Source organism: Myotis myotis, unplaced genomic scaffold, assembly GCF_014108235.1.
Source record: "Myotis myotis isolate mMyoMyo1 unplaced genomic scaffold, mMyoMyo1.p scaffold_m19_p_2, whole genome shotgun sequence".
Classification (NCBI taxonomy): Eukaryota; Metazoa; Chordata; class Mammalia; order Chiroptera; family Vespertilionidae; genus Myotis; species Myotis myotis.
In genome coordinates, this window is record NW_023416324.1 from 45,864,439 (window position 1) to 45,889,179 (window position 24,741).

General features: G+C 43.0%; 1 protein-coding gene across 5 annotated transcripts in view; it reads left to right on the forward strand.

The window, feature by feature from the left end:
- DNAJC6 (DnaJ heat shock protein family (Hsp40) member C6) overlaps positions 1–24,741 on the forward strand; it is a 131,321-nt gene that overhangs the window by 30,267 nt on the left and 76,313 nt on the right. Inside the window, exon 1 of one of the 5 annotated variants that reach the window (XM_036348709.1) lies at positions 4,762–5,108. The exons of 3 other annotated variants lie outside the window; for them this stretch is intronic. In XM_036348709.1, the coding sequence (XP_036204602.1) occupies positions 4,916–5,108 (193 nt within the window). In that variant the 5' untranslated portion in view covers positions 4,762–4,915. Of the gene's footprint in view, positions 1–4,761; positions 5,109–24,741 lie in introns of those variants that run through there. One more of the 5 variants, XM_036348711.1, reaches the window with a different exon arrangement.

The window sequence follows — 24,741 nt, forward strand, 5'->3', positions numbered from 1 at the left end:
AAACAAAATATGTCTGAGGGCCAGTTGGAGTACCTTGCTTTCAGCTTCAGTTTCAGTGCCTTGTACCAACTATATCCACAGGCCTTATTCAATAAGGAGAGCATCTGAATTATGGACCTGAGGCATGTTGCCAAAGAAAGTTTCAATTCTATTCATTGATTTATATGAGCTAAAGCAGAAAATTGAAGAAGTGCATTTTAGAAACCTAATCACAATACATTTTGCAGCAGAGAGAACACAGTAGAAGCTCTGCCCTCATTTATTATCTGGTTAGCTAGAATTCTCTGTTGTCCAATTATCCAAGTGAATTCAGATGTCACAGTGTATAGGTCATTAAAAACTGCGAAAACTAGTCCTGGCTGGGTGGCTTAGTTGCTGGAGCATCGTCCCATACACCAAAAGGTTGTGGGTTCTATTCCCTCTCAGGGCACATACCTAGGTTGTAGGTTTGATCCCCCATTGGACACTTACAGGAGGCAACTGGTCAATGTTTCTGTCTCTCTCTCTCTCTCTCCCTCCTCTCTCTCTAAAATCAATAAAAACATATTTAATCCTTGGGTGAGGATTAAAAAATTTGGGAAAACTAGGACCTCTCAGTACTGGAGGTGCTGTTATATATACACATTCAAACATTTAATACTGGGACCCATGGTGAGAAATACATTTATGTCATTTTTGAGCAGAATCACACACACACACACACACACACACACACACACAGACACACACACCAGAAACCCAAAATAGTATTTGAAGAAACAGTATCTTACCATATGCCCAAACTGATGTTTTCCAACCTGTTCCATTTTTATTAAAATAATGGTCATGAATTGCCAAGTTTATTTTATAATCTAGTAGACCACAACGTTTAGTTTAAAAAAATCATGAGACAAGGTGATTGATGCTAACACATTTTTATTTATTCATTAAATTTATTAATTAAATAGATATTTACTCAATTTCTAATGAGTGTGAGGTGGACATGGACAAAACATGGATTCTTGTCACCAAGGAGTCCAAAATCTAATGGGAAAGACATGCATGAAAATGCCTAAAAACTCAAGGCAGAACAGTCACTTCACATTTTACATGACACTTTTTTATTATTATACATCATAATGATAATCTTTTAAGTAGGCAGGACAGAATTTAGCCTAATTTTACAGATAGGAAAGTGTGTTTTTGAAAAAATGACTTACCCATACAAAAATAATAGAACAACAGTGACAATAGCATTTGTTAAGCATTTACTATATTTAATTTTCACTACAACGTTACTTGTATGGTGCTATTATTACACGCATTTTACAGAGGAGGAAAGTGAGACAGAGAGGTCAAGTATCGTGCCCAGGTCATAGAGAGTTAAGATTCTGAGGAACTAGGATTCAATCCTAGGAAATATGGTTCCAGAACCTCAATGGTAAGCAATGTATTATAGTTCTTGGAAATCAGAAAGCAAAGATCATAATCCCTGATGGGTTGTGTCATCTATTTGTCTTCTCCTACCCCCACCACAAAAGTAGTGTGACATCTGCTGAGATGAGAGCATTTTGGGGGTGGAGGAGACGGGGAGAAACAGAGCTCTGCCTCCTGAATAGTCCTCAGTGTGGAAAATCTTCACCAAGTTAATGAAAGTGACTGAAGTCAGCAATAAAAAGGCGAAGGGAAAGAATGCTCTCCCCCCCGAAGAGGGCGTCTAATCCTTTGACTCTGCCCCATGCGTCATGTGGTATTCTTGAGATAAGGTGATTATGGAGCAATCTCAATCTGGGAAAAACAGGAGAGTTTATCTCCAAATGTTCACCTTGGGTTTTACCAGTGCCATCTCCCTTCCTTAAATGCAAGTTCTCATTCAGAATCACACAGAGAAGTTTCCATTAGTATCATCCTGGAAACAGTAATATGTAGCCTTTGTTGAGCTCCTCCCATTGGAGAAACTAGGACTGTCAAACACTGAGGGTAGAGCTGTGTCCAAGCCATATCAATAATACTAATACTAGAGGATATTAATTACTTTATATGTGTTAGGTACTTTTATTATGCTCTGCTTTATAGAGTAGTGTTGAGATTGGTATATATTCCTGTGTCAACTAGTATACCCATACTGGTTTTTAGAATGTTGTAAATGAATCCAGCTATTGTTTTTCCTGCCCCAGTATGTTCTTTTAAAAGATTATCTATATTTTTAAAAATATTTTTTTATTGATTTTAGAGAGAGAGGAAGGGAGAGGGAAAGAGAGATACCCCACTGATGAGAGAGAAACATCCGTCGTCTGCCTCCTGCATGCCCTGTACTGGGGATTGAGCCAGAAACCTGGGCATGTGCCCTGACCTGAGCATAGGACTATGCTCAACCAACGAGCCACACCAGCTGGCCTGATATGCTCATTATATCTCTAATTTTGTAGGGTTACTAAGAGTTATTATAATTGACTTTGTTAATATTAAATTAAGAGTAAAGTTAAAAATAAAGTGATCCCTGTAGCCATTCATGTTTTTTCCTTAAATTTGCAAACTGGGGAGATAGTTATTCAAAAATATGTTTCACCTAAATATATTCCAGCAATATGTCTGCAACTCTGAAAAACAGTTCAGCAAAAATAACTGAGAGTGCTCTTTTTGAAAATAATAATTTTCACTTTTCAAAAATGATCTTCTCTAAATTCTCTTAATCCAGTGATTATAAATCCAGAATTTGTCAAGGCACATGATGAACTCTGGGTATTTATTCTCCCTGCAGATCAGTAATGAATTAAATGAGAAGGAAATGTGCAGAAAAAGATAAATTAATATGTAATTGGAAAAGATTTATTTACTAGACTTTACAGAGTATTCTGTCAAGTAACTAAATAGCTTAATCTGACAGATTTGAAAAATTGGAAGTATAAAATTTGTGTTTAAAATTTTATTACAATTTTAACCGTCACCACTCAAGTTGTTTGATGTTGTAAATGAGCATTAACTTACGTGGGATTCAGGTCAGATCATACCTTCACCAGGTAATGCAGTTAGGAAAGCAGCTGTCCAGGGGCTAAAGGATCCATAAGACAGCATTTTAGAAAACTGAATTTATTTGGGCGACACTAATGAACAAAATTATACAGATTTCAGGTGCACAATTCTACTACACAATCTAGGCTCTCTACTGACTCACCCTCTTCCCACAAGGATTTGCATTTGCATTTGTTTCCTTGAACAGAAAACGTCTCCCAACCCGATTATTTTATGTAGACCTATGTAGAGCTCGAGTTTCCAGGATACTCTTTGGATCCCAAATGATTTGGACTGAAGTCTCTTGGAATGTATAGTTTGATTTTGTGTCCTTAGGATACCAAAATCATAATAACCAGAGAAAGCCAGGAAAGGAGAGAAGGCAAAACTAGCTTTGTGTGTAGATTTAAGAAAATTTTACACACATGTACCTTTTTCGTGTTGTTTTGGTGATGAAACTCTGTCAGATGACTTTGAAAAAGCTTTTCATTTAGTCATTCCAAACCCTAATAGGGAAAAGGTTCCTTTTTAATCAAGATTTTCACCTGGTCTTCTCCTGAAATGATGAGAATGATGGATACTTCTGCAGTCTTATTAATTCAGGTGAAAAATGAACATTTGGTAATTACATTTTGAGAATTACAGCTATATCCAAGTTTTATAAGGCTTGAAACTTACACAATGTTGGGGTCCACTTGAAGAATAAAAATATGAAATCACAAATGTTAGGTTAGGTACATTGTCTTGTAAGGGACTTCGGCAAAAAAGGGGCCTTGACCCTTAAGCTTCGTTACCTTCATGATAAATTCTCCTCTAGTAACGACTGACTGCTTGCTTTGCCCAAAATTGTGAAAGAAAAAAAGGGGGAGGGGCTAGAAAATGGAAAGAAAATCCTTGTTTAGCTGGCTTCCCAACTATCCCCTCAAGCCAGCCAGTGGTTTGGTCCTTTCTCCCGGTCCCAAGGTAAATGATGTCAGGTCTGAAATTGCACCGGATTCAACCGTGCCCCCCCCCCCCTTCTTCTTCCCCAATTTATTGCTTCAACAAATAGTTATTAAACAGTCACATACATTCACTAGGTGGAATAGACCCCAATTGCCTCCTAGCGTTAGCATTAGAATGGCTAGCTCTTCCATCTCTCCCTTAGGGATCATTCCCATTATGTGAAATGTGCAAAAATACGGCTGTTTCTTTCTATCCTAGCAGACAAATAGCCACTTCATTTGAGTTACAAGTCAGTCCTCCAGGACGGTAACCATCGGGGTGGCTTTGACTTGCCGAATCTTCCAGCAAATATAGGTTAAGTTATACGAAATGGGCGTGCCTGGATCTTACCAAGAAACCCCCTCATCCCCAAAGCTTACCAGTCAGAGGCACCCAGCCCCTTTCTTTACCCAACACTCACTCCTCCCCCTCCCATCTCGCCCCGTTTTCCGCCTGCAGCCCACCTCCCCGAGACTCTCCCCTCCCTCACTCCCTCTCTTGTCCTCCTTCCTGTGGGCCAGCCGCGCTTGGAGCTGCCCTGCTGCGCGGGGGACACGGCGACACCTCTAGGGTTGCTTCCGGGCACTCTCCAGCCAGAGGGTGGCTGGCCGGGAGCCTGGAGCTCGGCTGGGCCGGCGGCTCCGCGGTGGCGGCACCGAGGACGCGCGTGCCCGCCCCCTCGCTCCCTCCCTCTCTCCTTCCCTCCCTCCCTTGCGCCGGGCGCCCAGAGCTGCGGTCTGCCCAGGGCGGTGGCTTCTTGCGCCCCGCACAGCTCCTCTACGGAGGCCGCTCCCTCTTTCCCTCCTCTTTGCGTCATGTCGGGCAGTTGATAATTTTCCTTTCTTTCTTCCTTAAAAAAATCTCTCCTTTAGTCCTTCCCACCTTCCACCTCTCCATCCGTCTCCCAGGTTGATTTCTTTCCTTGTCTCTGGGCTTGCCCATGAGTCTCCTCGGGAACTACCGGAAAAAGACCAGCAACGATGGTTATGAATCCTTGCAGCTGGTGGACAGTAACGGGGACTTAAGTGCCGGGAGCGGCGGGGGTGGCGCCAAGCAGAGAGTGAATGTCGGGGCAGCGGCGTGGAGTCCCGCCCGGCAGCCTCCGGACCGCGCCAGCACCATGGACAGCTCAGGTAGCGCCGCCGGCGGGAGCGCGGGGCTGAACTGCGCGGGCCCTCCAGACGCGGCCCAGTCCACTGGCCCGAGGCCCCCCACCCCAGCCCTGGCCTGGGAGAGGCCCGGGTAGAGGCCAAGGCATCGAATACCACCAGGGTGTCGCGTCTCTAATTTCTCTAATCCAGGGAGCTAGGAAATGTTAATTCGGTCTGGAGGCCCAGTGACCATAGTGAGCGCCTCTTAATCTCGATAGGCTGCTGAATTCACCTGCTGGGAGCCGGGGAGAGGAGGGGTGAGTAGGGGAGGGGCAGGGGTGGCGCGAGGAGCGTCTGGGAAGGAGGGCGGGGAGAGGCAGCTGCTTTCACTATGCTGCTAGGGGAGCCGGAGAGAGGAAGGAGCTAGTGCTTTGATTGTTTTTGCAGCCTGGGGACGGTATTTATTCCAGTTGTTTTGGTAATGCTGATGTTATTTGCAATTGTGTAAAGCCCTACCCCCTCTCGATTCTGCTCTCTGCTAGGGTTGATGCTGTTTCTTGAGTTTTTACCTGGGATCTAGAGCTCTTACACAGCTTTCATGATTTGCACAATGAAGGTTTGTGTGTTGTTTTTTTCATGTTGTCTTTGAGCTTGTTTTTCTTTAGCCATTTGCATTGAGTGTATTAATATTTCATAAGCCTTTACATGTAAGGCAAGTGGAAATGCTTCCAAATTTTGTATCTGGGCTTGCAACCATCTCCTATAAAGCAATTTAGCAAGTTGAATTTTGCTCTTGAAAATGCTCTTTTAGTGACTCCCATAGCAAAACAGTCATTTAATATATCCATGTTGGACCAGGAGTTGTGTTATAGTTGTTTCCTTACTTTTTCAATGAACCAGGGTACAAGGCGTGTTCACATAGAGATAATTTACAACTGAAGTGTTCAGTGGTTTCTTCTACATTGATAACTTTAATACTGGACAACTGAGGACTCCAGAGGAAAGATTCATGTTCGGTTGTTTGGGAAGTAATGAAACCAAGCCGAATTTAATTCCTCCACTTTGCAAACAAATGCTTACTTCTTTAATTGTGTACACTCGCTGGGCTATCATTTTCTTTCTCATACCATGAATGGGATGAAATATTGTTAACAAATGTTCAACTGCTCTGGCCTGAAAATGAATTTTACCCATGCAAGCACTTACTGAAGTTAAATAAGGTATTGGTGGGATGTTCTCTCAGGATCATTTTAAATTGAAGCTAAGATGGGACTGATGGTTTCAAGAGCTTTGATATTGATGTTGTACATGGTTATTTGATTTATGTTTTTCCAAATCTGTGATATATCAAAATCCAAACCATCTTTAGACTAGATATTGTCTCCTTTAAATCTTAAATAAAGATTCATGTACTCCAAATGATGCCACTGTAATTCTTTCTGGAACATAGTGGACATGTAAACAAATAACTGAAATGAAAATGAACAGTATCCAAATGAGTATGGAGGAGCCCCACTTCAGGGAAATGAAAGAATTATGAAATTTTGTGTATTAAACTTTTATAAGGACTTTCACTTTTGGAATTAGAATTTTTTTTAAGTATGTTACATTCTAGAATAAATTCAACACGTATTTCCTGAGCTTGTTATTTGCCAGGTACTGTGCTAAGCACTGTGGGGAATTAGAGAGACACTTTTGGCCTCTAGGGGACAGTAACTCAAACACACAACCCCCTATGGTAAGTCCTATTTCTTTGAAGATTATCTTTTTTCAATAAATTAGAGTTTTTCAATAATTTGAAAGAAAAATGAATTGCCTTGATAAACTATTATAATGGGAAAGCATTTTATTAATAACTAGGGGCCCGGTGCACGAAATTTGTGCACTGGGGGAGGGGGTCCCTTAGCCCAGCCTGCCCCCTCTCACATACTGGGAGCCCTTAGGGGATGTCCTAGTGATGGCTTAGGCCCGCTCCCTGCTCCACTTGGGGAGTGGTCCTAAGCCATAGTCTAGCCTCCCTCTGCAGGAGGTGACCAGGCTGATCAGGGGAAGGCACAGCCCCATCACCCCTCTGCTGCAGCCACTGCCAGCCACCGCAGCTTCCAAGGTGTTTTCATCAACATGGACTCCAGTCCCTTAACCATGAAAAAATAACAACTTTCTTTAGGCATTTTCAAGATGTGTCTTTCATAGGATATGACATTTCTTTCTTTCTTTTTTCTGTCCTCACCTGAAGATATGTTTCCATTGATTTTTAGAGAATGTGGAAGAGAGAGGGAGAGACAGAGAGAAATATCAGTGTGAGAGGGACACTTTGATTGGTTGCCTCCTGTATGAGCCCTGACGTGGGTCCTGGCCCAGGAGGAGCCTGTAACCTAGGTACACGCCCTTGATCAGAATTGAACCCAGACCCTGCAGTCAGCAGGCCGAGGCTCTATCCACTGAGCCAAACCAGCTAGGGCAGGATATGACATTTCTTAGCCCCTCCATCAGCAGACCTTCGTTTTTTCCTCCAGGACTGTGGTGGTGGAAAAACCCTAGATCACCTTCTTGGATTCTTACAACCCAAGTTACCAAGAATACTGCAAGTGGTGGCGTACAGGGAGCTTAGCCAGTGCGCGGTCAGAAAAGGTGTTTAAGCTCAAACTGGTTTGGCTCAGTGAATAGAGCGTCCGGCTGCAGACTGAAGGGTCCCAGGTTTGATTCCTGTCAAGGGCATGTACCTTGGTTGGGGGCACATCCCCAGTGGGGAGTGTGCAGGAGGCAGCTGATCAATATTTCTTTCTCATCAATGTTTCTGACAGTCTATCCCTCTCCCCTCTTCTTTGTAAAAAATCAATAAAATATATGTTTAAAAAAAAAAGAAAAGAAAAGGTGTTTCCTCTGCAGCCCATGCACAGAGGATCCCCTGCATTGTGTCCACTGAGCTAGGGGTGTGTCCAGCCGGGGGCATGCCCCCAAGCCCAGAGGCCCCATGTTCGCTGTGTCCACTGGGCTGGGGGACATGGACCTGGGCTGGTTGGCCTGGCCACTTGCGCTTGGCACCCCGGCCGCTTGTCTCGGGACCCAGCCCACTTGGCGCCCCCGGCTGCTTGTCCTGGGACCCAGCCCGCTTGGTGTCTCAGGACCCGGGCTGCTTGGCATGGCCACTTGTGCTTGGCACCCCTGGCCGCTTGTCCTGGGACCCAGCCCACTTGGTGCCCCTGACCGCTTGTCCCGGGACCCAGCCCACTTGGCGCCCCTGGCTTCTTGTCCTGGACCCTGCCTGCTTGGTGTCCTGGGACCTGGGCCGCTTGGCGCAGGTGCATGCTCAAGCAGCCTTGGGGTAGAAACTTGTGGCGGAAGTTCCCACCCCATGGCCGCTTGTGCTTGGCGCCCCCAGCCGCTTGTCCCGGGACCCGGGTTGCTTGGTGCCGGCTCCCGTAGGCCACTCCTGGCCAGGGTGTTCTGGGACCCTGGCCACTCGGCCTACGTGCGGGCCTACAGGCTCGGAGCAGCCTGGGTCCCGAGGATGTTCCCAGGATCCATGCCGCTTGGCACCTACGCATTTAAATTAACCTGCCATCTTTGTCGGGTTAATTTGCATACTCACTCCTGATTGGCTGGTGGGCATTGCGGAGGGATGGTCAATTTGCATCTTTCTCTTTTATTATATAGGATATTATCATCTTTGAAATGCTATTATTAGGAGTTGATTCTTCAGCTTAATCAATCTAGCACTATGTGAAGAAGTTGTAGGAATTCATTCCCCTCCCCCCCCACCTCCACCCACCCTCCTTCTTAATTAGGGGAATGCTATGGCTTTGTTGTGGTACTACTCTGTATTTTATGACTATTTTGGTGCATATGTGCAATTGAGAATACAATTTAGGCGGATGCTGTTTGGTTTGGATGAGGGATTGGGCCCAGAAAATGGGGTTTCTCTCAGTGGGTAGCAAGTTTTATTTACTAGTGCAACTATATCTGTCTTGTCTAATGATAGTTCTTTCTTCTAAGATCCTCACTGAGTGGCCTTGTGCAGTGTAAGTTATCCATTTGTTTAAGATATTTAATTAAACTCATAGATCACTTCTAAAGTGGCAGTACTCTGCCCATTCATTCAACTGATTGTGCTGTGACATGCTGCATAAGATAGGTGGTTCATGGGCTTTTGCTTTAACAGAAATGTTTATGAATGGAGAAAATGTGTCAAGGCCTCGCTAGAGAATTTAAAGCTTAGTCTTAACAATACCTTATACGTGTAATAGATTGAACACTTGGACAGTTATCTCATTTCATTTACCCAGAATTCTAATAGGTAAAGTAAGCAGCATGTGAATGTGCCTAGGGATTTGGGATCGAACCTCTTCACTATTGTTACTAGCTATAAAATCTAGACAATATTTAAGCCTGTTCCCCATCATAAAAGGAGAATCATAGTAGAGCTTTACTTTGAAGCTTAAAACAACATAATATATTTGAAATTTTTCTTCCCATTGCTGTCTGTGCCCTTCCAATCAGATAAGGAGACATATTCTTAGAGATGACAGGAGACTTGTTCAAGGTAAAATAGCTACTTAGTGATAGCTAGATTGTTGAAAAAGAAACAATATTATCTACTTCGACTTTCCCATCTGTCTTTTTTTACGTGAAAGAGTGACAGATGTTCAGAGAAGTGTAATGACTTTCTAAGTCAACAGATTCTCAAGTGGCAGATTCCAGAGCGCCTGCCTAGCCATATGTAACTTGCGGAGCTCTCTACCTGTCCTGGCTCTCTTTATCTTTATTGGAATTATTCACTAGAAAAGATTGTCATTCAAAGGTAATCCTTTGATATCCCAATGGCACTTCAACGATCCCAGTTCATTAGCCCAGAAACCCCATATTTCTCTTGTGTGCCTTTCACCTTCTATGGAAAGTAGGATCCGGAAAAGCAGAACTCCCAATCTTAAGTCACTAAAGTGTTCCAACATTAGGCTTTACTTACCATATTCATAATGACAAGCTATAGAGCAGTAGTTCAATTAAAAGTATAAGGATAATGGCCCTGGCCGGGTGGCTCGGTTGGTTGGAGCACCATCCCATACATCAAAAGGTTGAGGGTTCAATTGCCAGTCAGGACACATACCTAGGTTGCAGATTCCATCTCCAGTCAGATAATGTACGGGAGGCAACCAATTGATGTTTCTCTCTCTCTCTCTTCCTCTCTCTCTAAAGTCAATAAAAACCTATCTTTGGGTGAGGTTTGATTTTAAAAAAAAGTATAAGAAATGAAGAATGTTGAACTACTTTCCTGTTCAGTATGGATCTGATTGGAAACAAAAATTATTTTTAACAAATACAGGTGGGGCAAAAATAGATTTACAGTTATCTGTGTGGAAAAATAATACAATAATTAATAAATAATAATACAAGACTAAAATCTGTGTTTGGAGTTCTCACAAATGTATACCTATTTTTGCCCCACCTTTGATGTCCACATTTTCAGGTTATCACCTACTTATTCTTCAGGACTTGGCTTCAGTATTCTCAAACCCTAAAGCAGCGGTCTCCAATCTTTCAGACCTCACTGACCACCAGTGGTCCGTGGACCATGGGTTGGCGACCGCCAACCCATAGGTTGCATGAGAGGCCATTCTCTATGCTCCTACAGCAGCCTATACATCTCTATCACAGCTGTCATCACATTGAGTTGTCTGTCTGGCCTGTCTCTCCCTCTAGACCAGCGGTTCTCAACCTGTGGGTCGCGACCCCTTTGGCGGTCAAACGACCCTTTCACAGGGGTTGCATTAGACCATCCTGCATATCAGATATTTACATTACGATTCATAACAGTAGCAACATTACAGTTATGAAGTTGCAATGAAAATAATTTTATGTTGGGTCACAACTGGGAACCACAGATGGGATTCAACATGTGGCAATGGCAGGGCACCGAAGATTTGGGAGCAGCGGTGAGGCAGGGTCAACGTATCCAACAGGCATCGTGTCACAATAATAAGGTCCATGAAAATGTTTTAATTTTAAGTTCTTTTAAAAACTAGGAACTGTATTTAAAGGGCCAGAAGGTTGAGAACCACTGCTCTCAACCAGTGGTTGGCAAGCTGCGGCTCGCGAGCCACATGCGGCTCTTTGGCCCCTTGAGTGTGGCTCTTCCACAAAATACCATGTGCGAGCGCGCACGTACAGTGCGATTGAAACTTCGTGGCCCATGTGCAGAAGTCGGTATTTTGTGGAAGAGCCACACTCAAGGGGCCAAAGAGCCTCACGTGGCTTGTGAGCCGCAGTTTGCTGACCAGGGCTCTAGACTATAAGTGAAATACAGAGCCAAGCTGGGTCTTATTCACCTTTTCATTCTTGTTACTGCTTGGTATTTATTAGGAGCCTGATAAATACTGGTTGGATGAATGAAAACATGAATAGATTTTGAATTTTTTAAAAGGGCATTTATAATGAAATATGTCCATCCAAACTAAAAATAATCATACAGCTAGATTTTAACAGAAATGAGGCCAGACTTGAAATAAATTAAACTGTTGGCAAAAAGCTAGACCAATTCAATAATGAGTATGTTTTATGTGCAAGGACACTAGAAGGGGGAGAAAGATGATGAATACATAGTCCCAGACCCCCAACAGTTTTCTAATGTGCAAATGTAAAGAAATTAGCTCACCAAAAGACTGGGCTCTTTTGATGCTACTATCTATTGTGTGATTCATCATCCAGATAATGTTTTTCAGCAGAAAAAAAGAAACACCAATGATTTACTTTTTTTATTTTTACAGACTAATAATAGATGACTTTTATCTGTAGATCTGTGTGTTTCTTCATCATTATCACAAAGTATGACTCAGCTATTTTCAGGTTTAATAGTAAAACTTTTTTGTTTCATCTTCGGCTGTCTGTAGTATATGTAAGCTTTATGGTGACTTACTGCTTTTTATAACCTGTACTCACCATCTTGAACCTCTTTAGGAAAAAATCTATAATTTTGAGGTGGATTGAAAAATACTGGGGTTTACATTTTCTTGTTGGCAAACTTGTAATTCAGGAAAAAAACTAAATTGCAGTTATTGCATATTAAACAACATCTCCTGAAATTTACTTGGAAGCTTTTGACAGAGCACCTCAGTGTCTGAGGAATAAGTCCTTCACGGTCCAAAGAATTAGGAAATTTCATGGCATGTGCCAAGAGATATGGCAGTTTTTACTACCTTTAATTGCTTTACCTGACATGTATGGGCCATAGTCTAGATCCAAAATATCTTTTTATTTCAATAATGCATCAACGCACAATTTTAAAAGCTACTAGAGATAGAAATTAAAATTCAACTGTGTGTGGTGTTAACAATGCAAATAACTTCACCCAGGAAGCAATCAGATGACTCATGGCCTTCTGTGCAGTGTTGGGATTGCATGTGCAGAAAATTACTCTTGGCGTGTTACGGTAGAGTCCTCTACCTGAATTTGTTTGGCATATGTTATAAGCCACTTCCTGATGTTATGTTGTGAGAGAAATACCCATTAAAATTGGGTATATTTGGCAAACAACAGGGTGAATAAGTGGTGTAATAAGAGCCATATAAAATGCCATGGGGGTGCAGAGGAGGGAGCCATAGTTTCAACCAGGAGGACTTGGGAAGGCCACCGTGGAATGTGATGTTTGAGCCAGAAGTTAGTAGGTGTAGAAGGAAAGGAAGATTGTTTCGGGCCGAGGGCTAAGGCTCAGTGGCATCACGTGCGTGATGTGGTGAGAGAAGCAGCATTTAGGCCTAGAGACCGGAGTTCATCTAGGTGGGAAGTTCTATGGTGGATGGCACGGGAAGAGAGACTGAATCCAGATCAGGGCGAGCCTGCTGAGGAGGTTGACCTTTATTCTGTAGGCAATGGCAGGGCACCAAAGATTTGGGGGCAGCGGTGAGGCAGGGCCAACGTATCCAACAGGCATCGTGTCACAATAATCAGAAGGTCCATGAAAATATTTTAATTTTAAGTTCTTTTAAAAACTAGAATTTTACACTTGCTGAGAGCCACTGTGGTCTATACTCCCAGGCCCCCAAAGGTGTACAGTTGTTCTGGACTACCATTTGGAATACTTTTCATTGAAAAGCAGTCAATGACAATAGAGCCCTATCAAAACGTGCCCGGTGATGATGCTAATTAGAATACAAAGTGATGGGCTTTCAACTGCTATTCTCAGAAGAGAAAAGCTAAGGTTCCTATCTTCTGCGGTAGGGAGAGGAAAGGAGAGAATGAAATAAATGTTTGATGCACATTTGTTTGTAATAATCTCTATGTAGCTAATAGATGGAAAAAGTTTTTTTCTTTTAATATAGCAACAGAGGGATGACTGAAAAAATACTGGTTTTTGTTATTCTTGCAATAATGGGGCTCTTCATATTATGAAATTGAAATCTTTTGACCTATTTATAGCATTATGGCAGGGTTTACTGTGCTTCATCTCCTTGGACCCTTTATTGGCCAAGACAGCAAACTATCTATATTGTAGGTGGCTCATCTGTAAAATTAAACTTGCATACATTAGGGATAACAATTATGAGACACAAATGCTTCCCCTCCCCTGGTGAAAAAAAATAAATAAGAAATACCAGAATTTAAAAAATGAGCATAACAGTGAGGAATTATTATTCTTTATACAAATGCAGTTGACATATAATTTTCTAATGAGAGAATAGGCACTCAAGGGAAAAGTGCCCAGGGCCCACAAAAGTCTTACTGCAGCTCCAGGAAGAAGAATGGAATGTGTGGATCCTGGAGATGGTTTGCAGGTTTAAAGTTGAATCCCATCTGTGGTTCCCACCTGTGTCCCGCTTCCCTGGGAAGCTGGTGGAAAACATGGATTCCTGGGCCCAGAAATTTCTGATTTAGATAGGAGGGAGGGGACGTCCTGCCTGGAGGACAGGGAGAACTACTGGGAAATAATGAGCGCCCACACCAGGGCAGTGCCCGTGGGGCTGTGGGAGAAAGAGGCAGCTCTGGAAAGCATCACAGGAGAATGGACAGACTGACAACTGACAAGTCCTGGGGTGGGAGGTGTAGGGGAGCTAGCAGCATCTAGCCTGGGTGGCAAGAGAGGAGGGAATATTTCTAGTCTTGGCTAGAAAGGGAAAATGTGACCAACTGGTTTCCTATGCTGCAAATGCACCAGGAGCCCCTGTTGGAGGAGCTGAATACACACTGGCAGCTTGGCACGAGGTTTCACCAGGCTTTCAGCCTTTGGTTGGCTGCCCATGAGGCTGGGCAGCTCTTGCGGGGAGTGCTGTGGAGAGGGCTGGAGGCAAGAGCAGGCTCTGTGTTTGCCTGGGGGCGGGGTCAGGTAATCGGTGGAAATGCTAGAACGGAAGCCCTATGGCCCGAGGTGGGAGGCTAGGACGGTGTAGGGTAGCCAGCCTGCCCTTATGTCTGTTCTCCCTGGGCGAGCTTCTGGTTCCTTGCCTGGTGATGGGGGCACAGGAAGAAAGCTCAAACAGCAGTGAAATTTGGAAGATGATTATTGATGCAGGAATTGTTGGTTTCTATGGAAACAGACAAATGCCTGGCAAAAACCCTGACCCCAGGATTGCCTTGTACTCGATTTGGCCACTTGAGCATTGCAGCAAAAATCTTAGCAGGTTAACAGTCCTCATTTCTCCCTGTCCCTTGATTCTTCTTTCACCACCTCCCTCTTCTGTAGTCCCCCTTCCTTCTCTTTCTCCTTCCCCTTCATCTTGACTCCCTCGTCCCTCTCTCCTCCTCTGTTTCTGCTGCTCTCCTGTTCTCTCTCCTCTGCCCTTTCCTGTGTGGGTCTTCTCCCCTTCTCTCCTGCCAGTGAGTCAGCATATTTGGGAGACTTGGAGCCATAAGGTGTGTGGATGACGGTAGTGCAGGGGCGTGTGTGTGGGTGTGTGTATGACTTAGATCCCAGCTTGCTGCATGTGGCCTGGGGTGTCACTTTCCAATTTGGGTAACTGTATCTGACCTACCTAAAATTTCACTTACTGTTTCAATGAGCAGAATGTTCCACACACTGGCTTGGTGATGAGAGGTTTCATAAGCCTCCATCCCGGAGGCAGCTGCATTTCTTTCAGATGAGGGAAATGATATTGCTTATTAATTCACAACAAGGCAATGCAAAATAATAGCTGGCCACTTTCCCCTCTCTGTCTCTCCACCCTCACCCCGCAGATCTTTGCCTTCCTCTCTCTCTCCCCTGTTTCTGAAGCCTAGATAAATCGTTCTATCCTCAACCCTTCCGAGTTCAATTTTTGGATGCTGTGGAGCCATGGGGTTATTAGGGAATCATGAGTCAGAAACCTAGATATAAGCTCTGGCTTTATCATTTACAAAATGAGACTTCGGGCAGGTGATTCAAGTGAGAAAAATCATACTGACCCTGCCTGTTTCGCGGGCAAGGTGAAATGTGAGCATGTAGATGAAAGCACTTTGCAGTGAATAACTCTACTCTCTCATTTCATAAATGTCTCCCGACTGCCTACTATGCGTTGGCCCTGTTCTAGGCGCAGGGATACAGTGGAGGATGAGACAGATGAGGCCTCAGCACTTGTGAGCTTATATTATCGCGTAGAAGATATACCATTAACCAGGAAACCAAGATAAAGGATTATATGGTACGTTAAATGCTATGAGGGACTGGAGTGAGGTGATAGTAACTCAGGGAGCTGGTGGGAGGAGAGAGGCCTATTCTACAAACCTTGATCAGGAAAGCTTTTTTGAGGAGGTCACATTTGAACTGACACCTGGAAAAAAAATAAAGAAAGGGACAGGAAAAGAATAAAAAAGACGAGGGAGAAAGCTTTGCAGGAAGGAGTAGATAAGTGGGGGCACTGGCATTTAGTGAGCCAGGAGGGAATAACTGCAAAGAAAGTCCGAGTTGTGTTAACAGACCATTTAGGCTGCTTACACCACGGAAGAATCGGAGGTGGCTTTCTAGGGATTCAGATTGGATTTACGTGGCACAGATGAGGTCAGCAACTGGACTGCTCAACATTAATGGTCAGCCTTTCTTTTCTTTTTTTTTCAAGATCAAGTGAACTAACATTTTCACAGCCTCTTAGCTTTGGCAACATGCTTTTTGATACCCTATTATATTTAGTTGTTACGATTATTATCCAGTGAAGTAGGGGCATCCACAAAATGTTTTAGAGGTAAGAAGCTATGTTAAGTTCAATGAGCTGATATACAGCCAAGCCAGCAGATGGCCTGGCCTCCTGACATATTTGAGAGTGACAGAGCCGGCAAAGGAGGAGACTTGAGATCTTGCACCCTGTGGCCAAGATGTATCAGGTCTTTTAGGAGGAGACTCGTGGGTGGGATAGAACAGGAAAAATTGGGTTTTAACTGCTAGGGAAATTAGCTTAGGTTGCCTCAATAACAGGATTTCACTTTATTTATTGGTCTTAATTCCACTAACAGGGTAGGAGCTGGCTTTGTCTGCCAGTGAGTGCCAGGAAAGAGCTGTCTCCATTATGCCTCTTACTGGTACACAGAACCCGGGAGCCTTTCACACACTGTCTTGTTTTGTGAGCATTTGCAGTCGTAACAGAAAACCATTCTCTTTCATGCGCTGCTTTGTTTTCAAGCCCTTGCGTGAGACCTGGGCTTCTTGTATCTGAAGAACCAAACCAAAACAAAACCCTGTTTTTGCTCATAGCAGTGATACATATTTATGAAAATTTTTTAAACACAGAACAAAATACAGAGAGTGAAATAAAAATGAAAATAAAAGTCTATTTCCTTTCCCCCCAGCTTTTAGTAAAAAAAAAAAAAATACTCTCTAGATATAATTAGCATTAATGGTTTCTTAGATATACTTACAGAGTTTTCTATGCCTATACAAGCTTATATACAGCCACATAGACATAAGCAGATTCCTGCATACCACACATGCATATAGATACACATTCATATATAATGTATACCTGGAATCCTGTACATACTGTTATTTCACTTGTTTTTTTAATTAACACTATGTCTTTGATAACTTTCTACATTAGTACCTAGAGGTATACCTCATTTTCTCTAATGACTGCTTTGAATTGCACTGTCCCAGTTCCTTTATTGATAGGCAGTAAATATCTTTGAGCACCTATTTTGGTAAGCTGTTTTTAGAAGTGGAATTGCTAGGAGAAAGAGCATATGTACTTCACGTTATGATAGATCTTGCCAGATCCCTGTCTTAGACCCTGTATCAACTTAAGTTCCTACTCACAGTGTGTGAGACTGCTTGTTTCTCACATCCTTGTCAAAGCTGAGTATTATCAAATTTATTTATTTTTGGAAGTCTCGTGAGAATAGTGATGATAATGGTTCATTTAAAAGTGGCATCAAGTCTGGCTGGCATTGCTCAGTGGTTGAGCGTCAGCCTATGAACCAGGAAGTCACACTTCAATTCCCAGTCTGGGCACATGCCCAGGTTGCAGGCCCGATCCCCTGCTAGTAGTTGTTCTAAATTCAAGTTTTGATGTCACTGACCAGTTTTGTAACCTTGGACAAGTCGTTTTACCCCTTGAGCCCCTGAGTAAAACAGGTAATACCTTCCTCATCATATTGTTAGGAAAATCAAATGGGACAAAGTATAGAAAAGTGCCCAGTGCATTCCCTGACCTATAGTAGATAATTGATAAATGTTGCCTGTATCAGGAGGTTGAAGCTAAGTGAGGCTGTGTTGGGAATAGTTTATTATCCTGAAGTTGTTTCTTCAAAGTGGATCATTTTGCTCTCTTCATTTTACGAGGTTCTGAGCATTTTCTTTGTTATATTCATTCTGGGATTGTTCATAAGCTTTAAGAACAATTTGTGGTCCTCATAATTATGTAGGCTATTTATCACCAGTCAGCAAGCTTGTTACATGATGGGGTGCTCAAGATAGCCCAGTTAAGGGGAATTTTGAGGGTGCAGAATGAAACCTAGGAACTTTCCAAGGATGAAGGGAAACTAGAATTTATGTTCTAAGCATGATTAGGCATTGCTTATTTTTTCTGGATCTTTATTTATTCTCTCTCCCCCGCACCCCAAGTATTGCTGCAAAAACTAGTCCATGTAAAGCAGTGGTTCTCAATGAGGGACTATTTTATGCCCCTCTCCCCAACATTTGGCAATGTCTGGAGACATATTTGGTTGTCACAATTGGATGTTACTGGCATCTAGTGGATAGAGGCCAGGGTGCTGCTAAACAGCCTCCAGTGCATCAGCTCCACACAATAAAGAATTATCTGGCCCAAAATGTCAACAGTGTGAAGGCTGAGAAATCCTGATATAAAAGGAATTAATGTATTGATTATGAGTTGACGATAGAAAATATGGTGAAGTAGGGGTCCATGGCCCATCAAGCTGATGGTACTGGCCAGTGCTACCAATTAAACCATATCTAAGAGGAATTCCTTCTGGCTGCATAAAGGTCCTTTGCTTTTCAGGGAGATGGCGTCGATAGGACTAAGTTGTAAAATGATTCTGTTAGGTTGAGTTATTACCTGGAGGCAGCCAAAGCCCTAGGAAGTTCAAGTGTATGTCTCAGTTTCTTTGTTCATTCGAGCATTTATTCATTCAGCAAGCACCATTAAGTGACAGCCAGCCCCAGTACTGTGCTGTGAGATAAAAAATAAAAGGAACTAAAGCCATGGATTCCACCCCAGAGGAGCTTAGAAGACAGCATTATTGTGGTTAATGACTCAGATCTGGATCTGTGTTTCCTGGCCTTGAATCCAGTCTGCCACTTTCCTCATTTTAGGGTAAGGTAAAGAATATCTGTCTCACATGATTATTGGGATGATTAAAACATTGGCATAGCCCTGGCTGATGTGGCTCAGTTGGCTGGAGTGTCATCCAGTGCACTGAAAGAATACGGGTTCTATTTCCAATCAGGGCACTTACCTAGGTTGTGGGTTCAATCCTTGGGTGGAGCATGTACAGGAGGCAGCCAATAGAGGTTTCTCTTTCACATTGAGTTCCCTCTCTCTCTCTCTCTCTCCCCCCCCCCCCTTTCTCTCTCTGTTTTTCCCTCCCTCCCTCTCCCTTTCTTTCTCTAAAATCAATAAGTTGCCTGGCTGTTGAGGCTCTTTGGTTGAGCATTGACCCATGAACCGAGAGATCCCTGGTTTGATTCCTGGTCAGGGCACATGCCCATGTTGTGGGCTTGATTCCCAGTAGGGAGCATGTGGAAGGCAGCCAATCTATGTTTTCCTCTCATCAAAGTTTCTCTCTCTCTTTCTCTCTCCCTCTCTCCCTCCCTCCCTCCCTCTCTCAAAAATCAATAGAACATGTTTAAAAAAATAAAATCAGTAAGCATGCCCTCGGGTGAGGATTAAAAAAAGTGTTGACATGGAGTATTTACTAGTAGAGAGTGTCTAACTCAGTAAAACTTTAGTTGTCTTTGTTATTTTTATTTCACTGTTATTACTGGAATCTTGGAGCCTTATGAATGATCTGATTTAGGGTTTTCAAATTTGATTAGTACCAGATTCCTTTTCTCAATAAACACTTATTTAGACTGACAATATATGAAATACATGAAAACAGCAACTTTGGTTAAAATAAGATGGGAGGCCAGATCCTGCTTTCTTAGGACCACTCACCTCTCTACTCCCAGGAGTGGTTTCTTGTGCATAGCTGCAGAACCTGGGGCTGTGTGGGATCCGGTTTGACAACCGCTGATTTCATCCAGTTCATTCATTTTAAGAGAGAGGAAGTGATTTAAAGGGTAGATAAGACAAGTACATGACTAGCTCTGATGTGCTTGTGCCAAACACAGAAATGATGCTATATGAGGGAGTTCAGAGAAGACAGAGACAAGCTCTTCCTTGGTTAAGTCATATTTAGGGTTTCTTGAAGGATGGGTAGGATTTGAGCATTTCAGATAAAGTTGGAAAGAGTATGTTCAGAGGAAGAAATAGAATGATAAAAGGATGGAAGAAAAAACATTGGAGTCTTTGGTCTTTATCTTAGTGAATTTATCTTTGGTTGCAAGTCATAAAGGTCTACTTCAAACATCTTAATTGAAAACCAAAGAGAGGGAGTTATAAAGTTACAGGGTACCTTCTGGGTCTCAGGGTCAGAATGTGGAGTTCTGGGGCTGGAACTCCAGGGCTGAGAGCCTCCTGGCAGCCCACCCTCTGTAGTGTTCAATGGTTCTTGTTTTGCTCTCCTATGCGTTTGCTCTATCCTTGAGTCTCTGTAAATCAGCTTTCTTGTCTTCTCTGTGTCTCTGGCTTCCTGGAAGTTCCCAGGTTTACATGTCACTAATTCAAGTGATCAGTCATTACTGTTCATCCATCTTGGAATACCAAACTCTAAATTCTAGAAGGAGAGAATCCCATTGTCTCAATAAATGTTATTGGGCACCTCTCATCCAAAGGCTATAGTCAGAGTAGGGGATGTGAGGGGCCTGTCTTGCCCTGTTAATGTGGTTGGTAAAGCCCAGTGCAAAGTTGAAAAAGGATCAGACTGACCCTCAAGTTGCTCTTTCACCATTAGTAGAGGCATTTATGTTTCTATAACAAAGTATGGGGTAGATAATAGGGATGAGAAGTAAGTTAGTGGGTTGATGAAGGTATCTCTGAAGAGGGACAGTAGTGCTGACTCTGAAATGTAGGCAAGATTTCCTCAGGTGAGGAAGGCAACAAGGAAAGACATTCCTAACAGGAGCTGACTAGAAAAGTGGAAGAACATTGGATGTTTGAGTCACTGTGAGCAGCTGAGTACCTATATGTGCCAGACTTCAGTCATTCATCCAGATGACATATATTTATTGAAGACCTACTAGGAGAGGGGTATGTTTATGAATGAAACAAAATTAAAATAGTTCAATTACTTCCCCAATGTCACAGAGGATGGAAATATGAACTATATCTAGAATGCTTCAGTCTTAAAACATTTTTTATCTATAGTTTCTCCATTTATGATTTTCTACTTGATTCTATATGGTCAAAAATGGCTTAGAGCAGTGGTTCTCAACCTTGGCTGCACATTAGAATCACCTGGGAATCTTTTTAAAACCCTGAATTCTGGGCCTCATCCTCCGGAAATTCTATTTCTTTGTTACTAATGTTATGGCCCCACCCCATAACAAAGAAACAGAATTTCCGGAGGATGAGGTCCAGAAATCAAGATTTTAAAAAGATTCCCAGGTGATTCTAATGTGCAGCCAAGGTTGAGAACCACTGGCTTTTAGAGCAAGGTTGGTGGTGGTTGTTTTTGTTTTTAAATAGCTAATGAAATGATGCATTGTTCTTACTTCCTAAAGTGAGAATAGGCACACAGTTTCCATAACTATAAAATGATTTATATATAGGTGTATGTTTTATGGGGATTGTTTGGTCAGATGATTTCTGAGATCCTCTCTAACTTTAACATTTCAGGGGCCTGCTCTCTTTAATCTCAATAGTGTCAGCAACTAATTTATTTATTTATTTTAAAATACATTTTTATTGACTTCAGAGAGGAAGGGAGAGAGAGAAACATCAATGATGAAAGAGAATCATTGATTGGCTGCCTCCTGCATGGCCCCACACTGGAGGTCGAGCCCACAACCCGGGCATGTGCCCTGACCAGGAATGGAAACATAACCTCCTGGTTCATAGGTTGACACTCAACCACTGAGCAACACAGTCTGGGCAGCAACTAATTTATTGTATAATTACTTATTTTTTCAAAATATCTTTTCACTGATTAGAGAGAGAGAGAGAGAGAGAGAGAGAGAGAGAGAGAGAGAGGTTTTATGATTCCCCTCAAACACAACATCAGCTTGAGCTCTCTCCCTACTCTTCATCCCCAACACCTTTGTCTCAGTAATTACTTTCTTTGGAAAACTTTTATCTGCCCCTTTAAATCTGTGTCAGCCGCTGTTGCTTTGGGCCCTGATTATACTCTGTATTTTCCTTATTGTACACTTTTCTCATCTTATCTTTGCTCACAGATAATCAATACATATTAGATAGGCAGATGAGCCTGGATGAGTACTTTTCCAGTTTCTGATGAGCGTCCAACTGCCAGCTCTTTTCCTTCTCCCTCTTTTTGAGTGGCACTTCACAGCATTTATGTGGCCAGCCTAGTTTATTTCGGCTGTGCCACTGCTTGCCTGGTTCCTAGATTCCAGCCCTCTACTTGCTGGTGCTGATGCCAGGATGACTGACTCTGATCTTCTGAGCTCTTCACAATTTTCTCTTTTCCTTCTTCATTTCTGAAGCTAATATGTTGATGATGACTACTGTAGGCAGCTACGAGCCTAGCACTGTGCTATGCACTTGCCATATGTTATCTCCTGTAACACAATATATCTCAAGTTATGTTTTACTATCCTGGTTTTTAAAATGAGGAAACGGAGACTCAAAAAAAGGTGAATGACATGTAGCCAAGTAAGTGACAGAACTGCCTTGAAATCCAGGACTGAATACTGACTGGTGTGTATGAAGGAGCTGAGCCTGTTTTAACTCCATGGTCCTCCCAAAACTCAGCGCTTTCTCTAGGAGCCTGTCTAGCCTCTGATTGGATTCTTCCAGTCAGGGAACTCGGGACTTTGGAGGCAGCCATTATATTTTGGGACAAGAAACGTCACAAGAAGTCGTCTTTGCCGTTCAGTGGAAATCCTCCTTCACGCTCTCAGTGCTGGATCTAGCTGGGTTGTAGTTCTGTCCTGTGGTGCAACATACATTCCTCTGAACCTAGAGCTCCCTCGTGCTATAGCTAGAAGGGATTTTAATGATTTTCTGGTCTTATCTATTACGGATGAGGAAACTAGAGTGCAGAGAGAGGAGCCCTGTTCAACTTACTACCCTTGAGTTACTTGAAACCTAATCCTATTGCTCTGGCTTACCTTTCTCCTTCTAGCTCTTACAGTCTTTCCTCAGGAGATGGGTTTTTTTGATCTTTCATTGCCCTCGTCATTCTCCCATGGACACCCTCCAGCTGGCCACTGGCCCTCTTGTTTTGGAGCTGATCTCAATATTCCAAATTTAGGTTGATTGCCTGGAGTCCTAGAGAGGATATTTAATTCTGCAAGTAATTATGAGAACCTACTGTGTGCCAAGGTCTACCACATTCTGCCTTTCCTTTTCCTTTCTCCACATCGTCCACAATACTTATAAGGCTGTTAGTTTGGCTGCATGTTAACAACGGCCATTAAAATTATGGCTTAAACAGATGACAACTTATTTCTGGCTTATACAAAAGCCTGATCTGAATGGCAGCTCTAATCTATAAAATGACTAGCTCCCAGGCTCCTTCTATCTTGTTGCTTTATACTCCTTAGGGCCTTACGCTCTTTTTTTTGTTATCTAACATGGCCAACCAACACATTTGTTTCCCAGCATACCTCTTTCATCTAAGCAACACTCTGGAATTTGCACTCTCACTTCCATTGGTCAGAACTTAATCACATGGTCAGAGCTTTGATGAAGGGAATCCTGGGAAATGTAGTCTTTTATTCTGGGAGACCACATGACCAGCTAGAAAATATTCCTAAGGAAGAAGGGCAGACTGGATATTGGTTTGACAAATAGTCTCTGCTACACCCCTCCTCGTATTTCAGCTCTAGGAAAGCAGGCCCTGGGTTGATGCTCTAGAACCAGTGGCCTCCCAGACTTACAAAGTTTCATTCCTAGGAAAGATGGCAAAACAGGACCTCCCACTAACGTCAAGAGAAATTCTCAGAACTTCATGCAAAACTGAAATTCAGAATCTTTGGTGAGGGGGTCAAAATGGTAAAAATAGCTGTCATGTATTTGGGACTTACTATTTATTTGCCATACATGTGTTAAATACTTAATATGCATTATCTTATTTAATTCTCAGAAGAATCCTAGGAGACAAATACTATTATTAATCCCCAGTTTTTTGGTTTTTTAAATATATTTTATTGATTTCAGAGAGGATGGGAGAAGGAGAGAGATAGAAACATCAATGGTGGTAAAGAATCATTGATTGGCTGCCTTCTGCACGCCCCGTACTGGGTGTCGAGCCCACAACCCAGGCATGTGCCCTGACTGGGACTTGAACCATGACCTCCTGATTCACGCTCAACCACTGAGCTATGCTGGCCGGGCATTAATCCCCAGTTTTACAGATCCGGTTTTCCAGAGAGATGAATAACTTCCCAATGGTCACATAGCAAATACATGAGGACATTGCCAGCCACTCATCCTGGTGCCCTGGGAGCTTGAGATCATTGCCCTCGCCACTCTAGTGCCATACAAGTCAGAGTTGCTCACGAACCCTTCATAAAGTCCTCTCATGTCATGTAATAATCATAACTTGAGCAGGAAGTGTTGTTGTCAGTAGGTTACAAGCCCCAAGCGGAAGGGCTGTAACTTACACCCTGTTTGCTAAGTTTGAGCTCAGGTCAGAAAAAAGCTATGGTGACTGAGCTGGCAAAGGCTGTTGCCCCTGTGCTACGGCTTGCTGTCAGCGGTGCTCCTTGGGATATTTCCTTTGCCATGAGGAGACGGAGGCGCAGAGATGGCAAAGGACTTATTACATGTGGTGGAGTTGGAATTTGGCTCCACGTCGGTGTGATGCCAAACTGGAAATCTCAATTTGCCCACTGCCTCATGTCCATTGTTTTCCTGGGCCTGAACTCTTTCTCCTCATGCTCTGGGCTCTCCCAGGATATCCTGGCGCCAGGCCCATGTTTGCTGGCCTTGCTGTGCCTGGTTAGGGATCACAGACCTTTATCCCCAATTTAATG